The following is a 13,262-nucleotide window of genomic DNA, read 5'->3' as shown; positions in this document are numbered from 1 at the left end:
TGTCTGAGATCTCGAAGCTGAAATAATTTGTTTTTAAAATATTTTAATTTGTTTTGAACTTGAAGTATTGCTCATGCATCTGCCGCATCTTTTTTCCTGCGTCCACGTGCCTGCCACTACAAATACCACAATTCATTGTATGATCCAGTGAGCCAATGAAATGCGAGAGTGGGTGGAATTCTATGACATCACGACAAGCGGCCAGTCGCTGACCAATAGGGGTTGAATTCTCTAGGAGGAGGACAATCGCCTTTCATGCTCGCAGCATTGTAACATTTTCCCCCGGCCGATGCTCGCATGCTTGTTTTTGTCCTGTGCACGTTTACCTCCCACAAAAAGCCATTTATTTAGTCCAATTCAGAAGCAGCCGTAAGGGTTCATCATCGCTTCTGCACTCGACCCTTTCTGAGTCGACTCATCTTTTTATGCCTGATCTATTGGGATTCAGAGTGGGTGTTGTCACAGGACGATGATCGAGAGACCCGACTCAGCTGTTTCCAGCGTTGCAGTGAGTACAATATTCATACATTTATCTAAATCTGTCTAGAAAATACATTTAAACCACATCTGTTTCATTGATTCATGGACTTGCATGGTGGTGGGCCAATTGATTCCTAGTGTGACTGTCCCTTAATCATCTGTCTGTTGTGGCAAGCCGTATTCACATTTATCAGGCTACTTAAAACTAACTAGCATCCATTTTTGATACAATTAATCTCACCTATAACTATTCAATGGACACTCATACATTTGCCAATGTTATGTTGTCCAGTATTCAATTAGTAACTAGTACTCTATCATTACATACAACATTTGATTCATTTACTGTTTATCACTATACAAATAGTGACAAATAATTTCTTTGTTACAGGTAACATATCTTTGGTGATTTTTGGTTAATGTATCAACAATTAGTAGTAGGCCTACTAGTAAAAATTCGATTATTCACAACAACAGCTGGAATACTTACTATTTGGCAGCGAATAGCTGATATCTTTACCACAGATCCCCATAGAATTCAATGGCAAATATTTAATAAGGTAAAGGAATAATAATAATATTATATCTAGTACTAGTTTATGAAAACAATTGCAGTCACTATTAGATTACTTTTAAGTAGAGCCCGACCGATATGGATTTTTGGGGGCCGATGCCGATACCGATATTAGGGAGTAAAAAAAGCCCGATACCGATATATCGGCCGATATTATTTATGTGTATATTATAATACAGTAGCAATATTATTTATGTGTATTATAGTACAGTATACCAGTCAAAAGTTTGGACACTTTCCTATTGGTGTGTACAAACTTTTGATGGGTACTTTACACAGTAGCTATAAACAGAATAAATATATTTTATAAACACGTTTTGCAATGATCACTCAAATGTGGTAATCAAACACTTGTGTGACACAGATATGTAATGGAGGCAGGGGGAATGATAGAATGAGAATTATACAGCTGAGCTGTAACCAAACTAGTTTGCATTGCATGTTATATTATATTATATTCTAAATACTGTTGCATAATCTTCACTAACGACGACTTTGTCTTTTAATTTAGTCATAACTTGTATCAATAAATATATAAAAAGTGTCACTGACAAAACCTTATTATCTTCTATTTTTACTCTTAATTCCTCTAATCTCTACCAGTGGAGGAAGAACTCAGATCTTTTTACTAAAGTAAAATGAATAATATCATAATGAAAACGTTTTTAATTACATATGTACAGTACTTTTATACTATTTTAAATAATTAGTAAGCAAAATGTACTAAACGTGAAACTAGGCTACTCTTAATGCAAAATGCCCCTATATAAAGTGTTATAATTATATACATTTTTGGAATATTGCTTGATGTTGTAACGTAGCGTTATCAGGCAGAATGAGCTTTAACACGGTGTCTACACCGGACGCGGCCGTCACTGCTCGCGTCGCAACAGCTGTTTACCCTAGACAAAGCAGAATCAGTTTACTGTCGGAGATCGCTCGCGCCACGCATTTTAATCAATGTTTCATCAACCAATTGCCTTAATAAATAAGAAGAAGGCCTAAATATAGCAGACAATATAATCAGGACTTCTCAGCTGCGCGCTTGCAATAGTCACATGCTCACACAATACGTGACAGAGGCTTGTAGCAGAGAAATCAATTCTGTGAATTACACTGCGCAAATCACAAGTAGGCTACTACCCACCGGATGAAGAAGGGTTGGCTATCAGTCTCCACAGGCTACATAAAATATTCATTTTATTTTATTTTTCGTGTTTGCATTTATGAGGAAAAAACAATGTTACAGACGCAACAGTTCAGCACTACGGACGTGAGCGCTCTGAAAGCGGCACTAATGCTTTGAAACTTTCACATAGACATCAAACAGAAAGCACAAAACTTTTCGTTTCAAAGTGAATTTCGTTTTGTATTAATTGTATCTTAATTTTAATCAATGTTTCATCAGCCATTTGCCTGGATTTAATTTATAAGAAGTAAATTTAGCAGACGATAGATAATCTCGACACTGAGGCGCCTGCGGGTGAACTGGAGCTCGTCTCATGAACCGAAACTCAGCGTATAGACCTGAGAATTGAAATATATACCTATATTGAAATGTCTATTTTTAAACAGAACAATTCAAAACGAAAGACAGACAGACTCATGTAATCGTATGAAATGTGCATTTCTCTCTGGCGCGCGCTCACTGAAGATCGCGAGTCAGCATCGTCAACTTCATCTTTGGCTGACACTGACTGAAAACACTTGTTTATTAATAAACAATTAAAATGTCTCCTTGCTATATTTGTTGTATTCATAATCATTATTTTTGCCAGTTCTTGTGACAGCTTTTAGGTGCTTTATTGGCAGCGCCACCCTTACATGAATCACCGTACCCGCATTTTTTAAAATATTCATTTATCGGCCATTATAAATGCCGATACCGATAGTTAGGAAAATGCCTAAAATCGGCCGATAATATCGGCCCGCCGATAAATCGGTCGGGCTCTACTTTTAAGTAATTAAAAATAAGTACCCATAATAAAAAAAAAGATGCTATTGGTCTTATAGAATTAAATATTAAAAAAGCTTACCCTAATCTGTTTCCTTGATCAAAAGATAACTGGTTCTTGTGTATTATTAGTAAATTATGCCACATGCGCTTTAGCTCATGCAGTAAAACATTGTACTTTCAACCAAACCATGCAAGGAACTAAGAAACAAACTCATCAGAATCTACATTTTAAGTACATGGTACAATATCTTATAACATTATTAAACATTATGAGGTCAAAAACTATTTCCATATTGCCATACCATGCTGTAGGCATTTGTGAAGTTGTGAATCACCAATTTTAAAAGTGAACCTAAATTGCTGTTGTGTCAGACCATAAATATGTAATAATACTTTGAATATGTTGAATACCATTGGTCATTGACCTTAGGACATACGATTGTGATTCCAAATGGATACAAATGTGTGTTTTTTAGAGTAAATAGTTGGGCTGCTGTGTGTTAATAGCTGTTTGGAGAAGCAAATCAGAATGACAGGCTCTAAGTGTGATGCCCAGCTCTCTTGTGGAGAGCAGTGAGTGGAGATGCATTTCAATAGGGTTAGAGAGAGAGAAGAGCAGCCAAAAACTGTCACTGAGCATATATCATGATCCTTTTTGTGTGAACTTGAAGGAAGCTGACTTCATAAATCCACTTAAAATCAACATTGGGCCATTTGAGTAAAAATAAGTGCTCAGGAAAGTGAAGTTAGTTACGAGAAAAGGCCTAGCATCAGATGCCAGGTGATATTTTTGGTATTTTGTTATCTAGTGCTTTGACGTTTATACATTTTAATACTCCAAGTGCTTTTTGGGCCCACTATATTTAGGGTCCTCATATCATGTTATACATCCTTCAAAGGATGAATGAATTGCACAAATGAACCTATTCTGAATATTAAGCTTGTGAACACCCACACTGTTTTCCCACCTACGCTATATGTATCCTTCAATCTAATGTCGATACTAACATGGATAGGGGTTCAATAATTATATGCATCCTTCAATCTAATGTGGATACTAGCATGGATAGAGTTTCAATAATTATATGCGCCTTCAATCTAATGTGGATACTAACATGGATAGGGGTTCAATAATCAAGGATTTGATTCACTCTTCTGGTCAGATGTTGTGCTGTTTGCATGACATCAATCTTACAGTTACGTAAGAGCGCTTCAAGAGCGAAAGCATGGAAAATGCTGTTCACAGAGCCTGGCTATTTATAGACTGGTGTATGAATTATATAGTATAGATTTGAAGAAGATGTAGTCGCATTTTGGGATGCGTATCTTTCGCATCTTTAGGTTTCGTATCTAATCCATTTTGATATATTGTTCATTTAAAGGGATAGTTCACAGAAACAAAATCTGTCATCATTTATTTATGCATGTCGTTCCAAAGCTGTATGATTTTCACCGATATTACAATTATGGCTGATAATTATTTACTGATAGCCTGGTCCTACCAGCTTCTCGTACATTTCATTTGTACAGAGAGTCTGGCCGCACCATGACTAACTTCCTTGAAGGCGGGTACTGTGTTGAAGTTTAAAACTAATGGATCTGCCCAGAGCCACTCTGGATCTGCCATAACCAATCACTAACTTTTGGTCGTGACGCACGACTAGCGCACAACCTCAACATCATCATTCTCAGCAACTCCCTCTGTTCGCTGATTGGACCGGTAAAAAATTGAACGGAGAAAACCCACGAATTTACCGCAAACCCAGACGTAGTACTGAAGGAAAATTAAAATTCAGTGGAGGTACGTAGGAGGGTGGAGCCAGGCTAATGGTGCATGTTTGATTATTTTCTGATAATTATGTTATGGCTGATAACCTCTAAATTGCTATTATAATTTTTCTATTATTTAATTATGTGAAAATATAATGGTTATCTTTAAATTACCGAGATCGACTGATTTGTTTTTCTGTTTGGCTGTAAAGTATCAGAAGCAGCTTTTATTTTGACATTGACAGGACTCTTATTTTGACAGCACTAAGAACGCCATCACCTGAACGCTGATTTGAGCGTAATCTTTAAAATCTAAGGCTGCATCTAAAATCACATACTTCCCTACTATATAAAAGGTGAAAAAAAGTATGAGGCAAAAAGAAGTATGTCCGAATTCACAGTACTCAAAAAAAGAATAGGCAAAAAGTACCCGGATGACCTACTACTTCAGGCGAGATTCTGAAGTGTATTCACGAAGGACACTTTACTATCCCATGAGGCCTCTGGAGAGGATTTATGAATGGCAGTGAAGCGATGCATGATAATGACAGCATGGCGAATGTAATACGTCCAGATTACATTCAAACTACACATATTCATACTATAAAGAACATACTTTTTTAGCGGTCATGAAATAAATACTTATTCAAAATAGTGCTACCTATTTTGTACCTACTCGAGCATATGCGATTTCCGAAACAACCCTTGATTTCAAACTATGCTGTGCAATATCCAGCTTGCCGCTGTCATATTCATGTCATATTCACTGTGTACTGTATAAAATAACTGTTTTCTTTATGTGAGAAAATATGATTCCCTTCCCAGTGTGCACAATTTTACCAGTTTACTGAGTTCACTATTGGTTACATTGTTTACTTCCTTTTTATTGAAGTTTTTTAAACTATTTCTTTATTTGTGGAAAATATTTAAATAGGATTAGAGATACAAGATATTGCTAAAACATAAATCTGTTTATTTTATAGATTTACTTTTTATATTCATTCATTTTACATTAGTTAATTATTAATTATTTCTAAATTAGTAAATATGTCAAATAAATCTTCATTGCATTTTTTTGTAATGCATGTTATTTAAAATAAATAGTGTAATATTGAATACGGTAGTGTCATATTTATTGGCCATTGGCCAACCTGCTCTTTTATATAATTGTATAATATATTTTGTTTAAATGAAAATCTAAAATCAATCCTTTTAAATACTACAAGTGAATTTTGTTGTAGCAACATCATAATATACACAATTAAAAATGTATATTTTGCTGTATATTGTATTTAACAGTGTTATTCAATAATTAGCGTTTTTTATGATTGAGCATCAAGTAATGACAAGGTTAATCTAAATGTAAAAAAAGGGAAAATAACAACATTACCGGCCAATATGGTAGTGACATAACATGCATCCCTAATGATGTTCTTTCTTTATAAGAATGACGAAAAAAGTTACATTTTCATTTTTACATGAACCATAGCATGCATTGTTTCCCAAAGAGTCTATTGGCTTACATCTGATAAGTACATTTGTGGCCATGGTCATTCATTCAGGCCAAAAAGAGTTAACTCTCCCAGGTGATCGTAGCCCTCCCCGTTCAAACTATCTGCCTCTCTCTGAATGATCAGCATGGCCCCTACTAGTTAGTTTTCCATTGGCCTACCATGCATGAGAAGCTCAGCGGAGCCAAAGCAGAGCGATCAATTGTGTTTGCCTCGCCTAGCGTGTGCTTCAGCGCTGTGCTTCCGAGAGCATGAGATTACAAGAGAAGGAGAGCGACGGAGAGAAAGGGATGGAGAAGCTTGTGAAGGAGAACTTGCATCTGGACAAGGCGCTGGCTGTGATCTGGAGTGAAATTCACTGCCTCCATGACGACATTGAGTTCATGATGGATTTGATACGAAACGTAAATCAGCATTGTTTGTCACGAGATCCCATGTGTCCTCCCTTCCCTAGCCTCTTGGGTTCCAAAAGTTGTGTTTAGGCGAGCAGTTTTGCAGTTACTTTCATACGTGCTTAACGCAGATCTGTTTACTTATCCTCAAATTAGCAAAACTCCATGTTATCCTTTGTTGTGGTATCCCTGCATGTTGGTTTAAGAGTTTGGCTGTGCTAAGGCATTATCCACTGTAACTAATGTTAATATTAGCATAGCCTTTAATATCTTTCCTCTGAAGTCTTCTTGAGCTCTGTTTTGAGAGGGATAACAGTAATGGAGGAGCCGTTCTGCTCTTTAATCAGTGGAATGTGGAGTAAAGCTGTGTTTTCTTCCAGCAGAGGAATCTGGAGGGTTATGTCGGCTTCGCCAACCTCCCCAACCAGGTGTACAGGAAGTCCGTGAAGAGGGGCTTTGAGTTCACACTCATGGTTGTTGGTAAGTTGCAAAATTCTTTTGCTCTCTTCTGAGAATGCATTGTGTGAAATAGGTTCCTGTTCCAGTTTGATGAAGTGATTTTTTGGTTAAGTATATTTTTGTTAGATTTTAGACATTATATAAATTCATACATCAATGGGTGTGTACACACGCATATAATACCGTTTATATATATATATATATTTTATTCGCTTATTCCCTTAAATTAAAAACAACAAACAGAAAGCTTATTTTAAGTCATTCTACAAACAAGTGCCATTTGTGGTTCTCATGTATGCAAAATAAGAATACTTTACCGTTACAGACGTTCTTTAACCTTTTTAATTTGCATTTTTATTTTTATGAACTTGTAGGCCTGTTCCCACTTCTCCTTACTATATGAGGAAATATGCAAAATTGAGTGAAAATATGTAGGGAAATTAAACACTCAAATTGTATCTTTATATCTACAGGGGGTTCATATATTATATAACTTTTATGTAAGATGCAATTAATCACTATATATATATATATATATATATATATGTATTATTTATTTATATTATTTATTTATATAAAAATTATAACATAACCTGCGGCAGGTTACAACTTAAATCTTCATTGTCAATAATAAACCCCCTGTAGATATAAAGAAAAAATGTGAGTGTTTAATTTCCCTACATATTTTCACTCAAATTTGCATATTTCCTCATATAGTAAGGAGAAGTGGGAACAGGCCTACAAATTCATAAAAATAAAATGCAAATTAAAAAGGTTAAAAAACGTCTGTAACGGTAAAGTATTCTTATTTTGCATACATGACAACCACAAATGGCACTTTTTTTGTAGAATGACATAAAATAAGCTTTCTGTTTGTTGTTTTTTACTTTAAGCGAATAATCTGTGGCTTTGGATGATAGACTTTTTTTTGCTGATGAACAAATGACTTTATGACCACATAAAGAGTAGATAGATGACGAGTGTTTGGATAATCAATACTTCTGTGGTTTGGATGCTGTGACTAAAGCTATATTGGAAAAATGGATCTCTGTGACATAACTGTGGAGGAGCGCCTCCCCATAGTAACAGTGTGTGAGTGTGTGTGTGTGTGTGTGTGTGTGTGTGTGTGTGTGTGTGTCTGTTAGCGCTTTCAGTAGGTTTGCTTCCCAGTTCTGGTGCAAAATAATCTCTTTAGTTCTCTCTTCCTCTATTCCTCTTCCAAGTTGTTACTCATTCTGTGTCTTTGTGTCTCACTCATTCCCTACGTCTGTTTATAGGCTAGTTGTCTAGTTTAGGGTTTCCTGTTTGGTAAACCTGCCCATTGAGATGCTTGTACTGGTATCAGGAGACAAGCCGCACTAGCCTTTGTAGAGAACTACTTGTGTTGCCTTCATTATCGTCTGTGGCCTCTATTAAGAATATTTATTTTTAAATATATTTTGTGTATATTCGTAAAACAAAAGACTCCTTACTATGATGAATTTCTAGCAGCAAGCAATTTGTCTGTTTACTTGTGAAATCATAAATTTTCATAGTTTTTCTTTAGATTGTCACAATTGTCTTTGTGATGTTTGTCATATAATTTGTTCTTTTTTAATATGTATGAGGAGTCCAATAATATTTCAGTGTGGGCGGGGCTACCTAAATGTTGCCCGCTTACTGGTAGGCCAAAACTACATAGAAGTCTTTTTCATTGCTGTTTGTTTATCGCATTCGTGCATCATTATGAAGTATAAAGGTACAGTAACATTAGCTAAAAATTTCAGTCACTTTCAAACCAAGTAGCTTTCTGTTGGTCAGCGCAGCAAGTTTAAAGTCCCCCTGTGGTGAAAATCAAGGATTTAAAACCATGCAAATTCATAAGTCAACACCATTGTTGAGTATTTTGTCCTTAAAACTGCAGTGAACCAAAGACAGTCTCAAAAACGCGGTTTGAAATTGCTTGTGTTTCTGACTAACGTGTGATCACTAACGAGTGGATCTCTGAGCTGGTGCGAGTGAGTGGAGACGGGGCTAATTTGCATATTCTTAGAACCGCGTATACTAAATGAGGCAAGGTTGAAGAGTTACATTCAAGCTATTTTAAGGCATAAAGATTTTTTTCCATGGAAAAAAACGCTTAAATATTTAAGCTGAAATTTAAGGATGCATTTATTTGATAAAAAATACAGTAAAAAAAAAACTAATGTGAAATATTACACTTTCAAATAACTTTTTTCTATTTTAATATATTTAAAAAATTGATTTATTCCTGTAATGGCAAAGCTGAATTTTCAGTATGATCACATGATCCTTCAGAAATCATTCTAATATGCTGATTTGCTACTCAAGAAACATTTATTATTATTATTATCAATGTTTAAAAAACAATTGTGCGACTTATTATTTCTATGGAAAATGTAATAGATTTTGTTTTTCAGGATTCTTTGATAAATAGAAAGTTCAGCATTTGTGGAAAGATACAGCATTTATTTGAAATGTAAATCTTTTGTTACATGTAAATGTCTTTACTGTCGCTTGATTCATTTGATTCATCCTTGATGAATAAAAGTATTAAGTTACTTAAAATAAAAAGGTTACTGACTCAAAACATTTGAATGGTAGTGCATTTTAAACTAAATAATAGCACTGCAAATCTATTTGTCTTTCTGTTAACAGTGTTTTGCATTCACTAATATTAAAATGCACTCCCGCCACATTTGACCTCAAAAGCAAGATTCCACCTCCACAAATTCTCTCCATAACATCATACATCTTCCTCAAGACTGGGCTGAAATTTGCTGTAATGTAGTCAGTGTCTAATACATGTATTAGGGGCTTTGCTGGGTTTTCTTAAAACTGTCATTGGGCACGTCCAATGGCCTTTTAAAGAACAAAACTGTCGTCTTGTTCTCTTGTCACTCATCCCGACAGACACTACAGGGCTTTGGCTGTGGACTCCAATTTTCCCTCCAAAATTTCAGGGAGGAAAAAATCTGTTTCCTGTCTTTTCTCTCGCTCTCTCCCTTGTGTTTTCTTTTCACAAGCATTTCCTTTCTTGAGCTTTCCCTCTCACACCAGCTGGCAACATGTTTCTTCAGGGAGAAAGCATTGGAAAATGTGAAGAGTTGTCGAGGTTCGTTTTTCAAATTGAGTTATCTAAGGCGTGTTGGAGGTGGTAAAGCAGGCGTTGCAGTTTCTATTCTTTTTTAAAATATGGTTTTCTTTGTGCAAAGTCTCTTTTAATAGCCAATTTTCAAGCTGTGTAGAAGAATTCACACCTGCAAAAGCAACGAATAGAAAAAAATAGTAACAATTTCCCACGTTTTCGTTAATTGCGCGGTTTGCATTCCTTTACAACAACAACTCCGACAGCTGTGTTTTGACAAAACTTGAGATGTTTTAAAGTGATGATTTTTCCAATCGGTAGCTTAATTCTTGAATTCCAGGTCATTCACAGATATTTTCAACCACACGGCAGCAATTTGTCTAATGTGGTTGTGTTAGCATAGCTACCGCTAGGAGCTGCTACTTTTCTCGTACATTACTATGCTGTAGGTCAGTTTAAAAGGTCCCTGGCTGAAACACGGACACACACATGGAGGATGTTTAATCCCTGGATTATGAAGCCAAAGCTTCCCCTCTCTGGCCTGCCAACAGGTCATCTAACAACCTGGTCATGGAGCTAAGCCTGTCAGACGGTCTTAGCCAACACATGCTAATGCATCCGTAAATGCCCAAACAAACACTGGCATATCTTTGGGTTTTCAAACAAACTTTCTTTTAAAGTTTCATTAAAGTCAAATATGGGAATATTTGAAGTTTTTTTTCCCCATCAGACTTGTTCTTTACTTCATACACTCATAGCTTTTGAGAGTTGCGTAACACCATTATGCCGATCTTCTCTCACTCTACAGAAGCCATTGATGAGTTTAACCATTTAATCACATTTACTCGCAATTTAAGACAAATAATACTGCAATAGTTACCTGTTAATTTCTTAGCCAAAATATATATATTTTTTAATTTTAGTTTTTAATTTTATTCAGATATTTAGCTTTTGTTTGTAAAATCCATATCCCAGTCTGTCCAATGTCCCTTTTGTTACTGTTATCTTCAGCATGTTTATGAATCATTCTGAATCATCGCAAAAAATTGTTGAATCAAACAAACTTAGTTGTGACCCAATTTTAGATTTGATTAAAACTGTAAATGAATCATTGTCCAAGCAAATATCGGTACACTCCAACTCATTGAAATGTAACTTTACAGTTTTTAAAGGAAGTGAATTGTTTAAACGAACTGCGTCATTTCAACCACAGGTTTCCATAATGAGAACATGGTGCAAAAGGAGCGTTAGGTCACTGAAACTTTAAATCCTGGTGTAGGTTCCTTGAAAGTTGGTTTGGAACTTCTAAGACATAAGCCCGTTAATATCATGTGGAAAGTGTATCTTACCCAACTTTTTTTATTTGTGTGAAGACTGATATGAATGAGAACAATGCTGTTTGGAGAACTAATATTCTAACAGTTGATGCATTTCTTTCTCTTTTATTAAGGCTGTGTGTAAAATGTTACAGGTTCAGAACAGTTTCTGCACATTGCAGAAACATAGTCCATAGCTCAAGGCAAAAGATGCAATGCAAGCAACCCCAGCTGTGTATGTGGGGATCTCACATTGCCGTTGGGGAACGTCTAACCCACTTCCATCATATCTGCATGAGGCTACATCTTCATTAATCTGGATATATTTGATGTTGTTTTCATTTCAAAACACTTTATCCACAAAAGCGTTTTCAAACGTTTCCCAAAAGTCTACACTGAAACATCAGAAAATGCTGAAATCAACTTATTGTGTGTGCATTAAACGTAATAACTGAGATACCAAGAGACCAAACAAAATACAATTTTCACACTATTTTTCTGGAATGATCATAATATTATTATTATTATTATTATTATTATTATTATTATTAGCAGAATATCCCACAGTTTCCTGGTGTGTCCAGGGCACACTCAATCACAATTTCATGTTTGGTCTAAAATGCATCGTGCCTCATGTTTTGCCACAGGACAGCAATTGCGAATACATTTCCTGTCATCTTTGCAGGAATGTAACACAGGCACATGCCGGTATAAACATATCTATGGGTACAATATACGTCACATAACAAAATATGCCTCATTTTCAAATACATTTTTTTTCACAATCCCTATGCAAATATGGCGTTTTCAAATTCATCCACTGGGGAGTGCATTTTCAAAGCTAAATTTTCGCTGTAAAAACAATGCCTTCTCCTTGTAGACAATTTGCATTTTCAAATCTATCTCAACCCTGGTCCTGGTATTTCGAGGATCTCCTTTGTCTGACCATTTCAGGTCTTGGAGTTTCTACTAATGAGCTGATGACCTGAATCAGTTTTGATAAAGGAGACATTAGGGGCACCAGAACCAGTGTGGAGAACCATGAGTTGTCCTAGGGTGCGTCTCAATCAGCTCCCTAACTCCCAGGTTCGTAAATCATTATATCGTAAACACGAATCCACTGGTAAAAACCCTGGTTCACTACACATAGGAACAGTGATTCCTCAATTTCCGGCGACATGACTACGTACAGCATTGTAGAACGTCACCGCTGGTATTAATCAACAACAGGCAGGACCTATATCTTTTTTTAATTATTTTTATGCTGTTTAAATGCATTGTTCTGTATATCCTTACAACATGTCAGCTGAAGATTCATTATAAATGTTTACTAGATGTGTTCACTACCCTGTCTAGCGTTGTGTGTTTTTGCTGACATATAATAAAAAAGGTTTGTCTCTGCAAATCTTCCATCCTGTGTCATTGTTTGAGTTGGCTTGTGCATTTTGTTTCGCACATCAGAAGTGTGACGTGACGTACATTAAGGGAGCGTAGTGAGCATTGATGCTCCCTGGTTTTTGCGGTGTATTGTGGGATTCTTTTTTAGGGAGTGAACATTCCAGTGCACTAGAAGGTTTTTGCGACTGAGACAGCCCTTATAATGGCCGACTCCCTGATCAGTGCCTTGACTAACTGAACTAGGGACGTACCCATAGAGCAGGGGTGTTAAACTCAGTTCCTGGAGGGCCACTCTCCTGCAGAGTTTAGCTCCTAAC

At 36.0% G+C, this 13,262-nt stretch overlaps 1 protein-coding gene across 4 annotated transcripts in view; it reads left to right on the top strand.

Moving 5' to 3' along the window:
* Window positions 1-207: 207 nt before the first annotated feature.
* septin15 (septin 15) overlaps window positions 208-13,262 on the top strand; it is a 31,348-nt gene continuing 18,293 nt past the window's right edge. The window contains exons 1-2 of one of the 4 annotated variants that reach the window (XM_077210454.1): window positions 208-508; window positions 7,065-7,164. In XM_077210454.1, coding sequence (XP_077066569.1) covers window positions 470-508; window positions 7,065-7,164 — 139 coding nt within the window. In that variant the 5' untranslated portion in view covers window positions 208-469. Of the gene's footprint in view, window positions 509-6,492; window positions 6,697-7,064; window positions 7,165-13,262 lie in introns of those variants that run through there. The other 3 variants (XM_077210455.1, XM_077210451.1, XM_077210453.1) reach the window with 3 other exon arrangements.

Source organism: Siphateles boraxobius, unplaced genomic scaffold (genome assembly GCF_051911475.1).
Source record: "Siphateles boraxobius isolate OS27281-9 unplaced genomic scaffold, OSU_SipBor_1 65, whole genome shotgun sequence".
NCBI classification, from domain to species: Eukaryota; Metazoa; Chordata; class Actinopteri; order Cypriniformes; family Leuciscidae; genus Siphateles; species Siphateles boraxobius.
The sequence above is the reverse complement of the archived record's forward strand: the minus strand, read 5'-3'. Positions and strand labels throughout refer to the sequence as shown.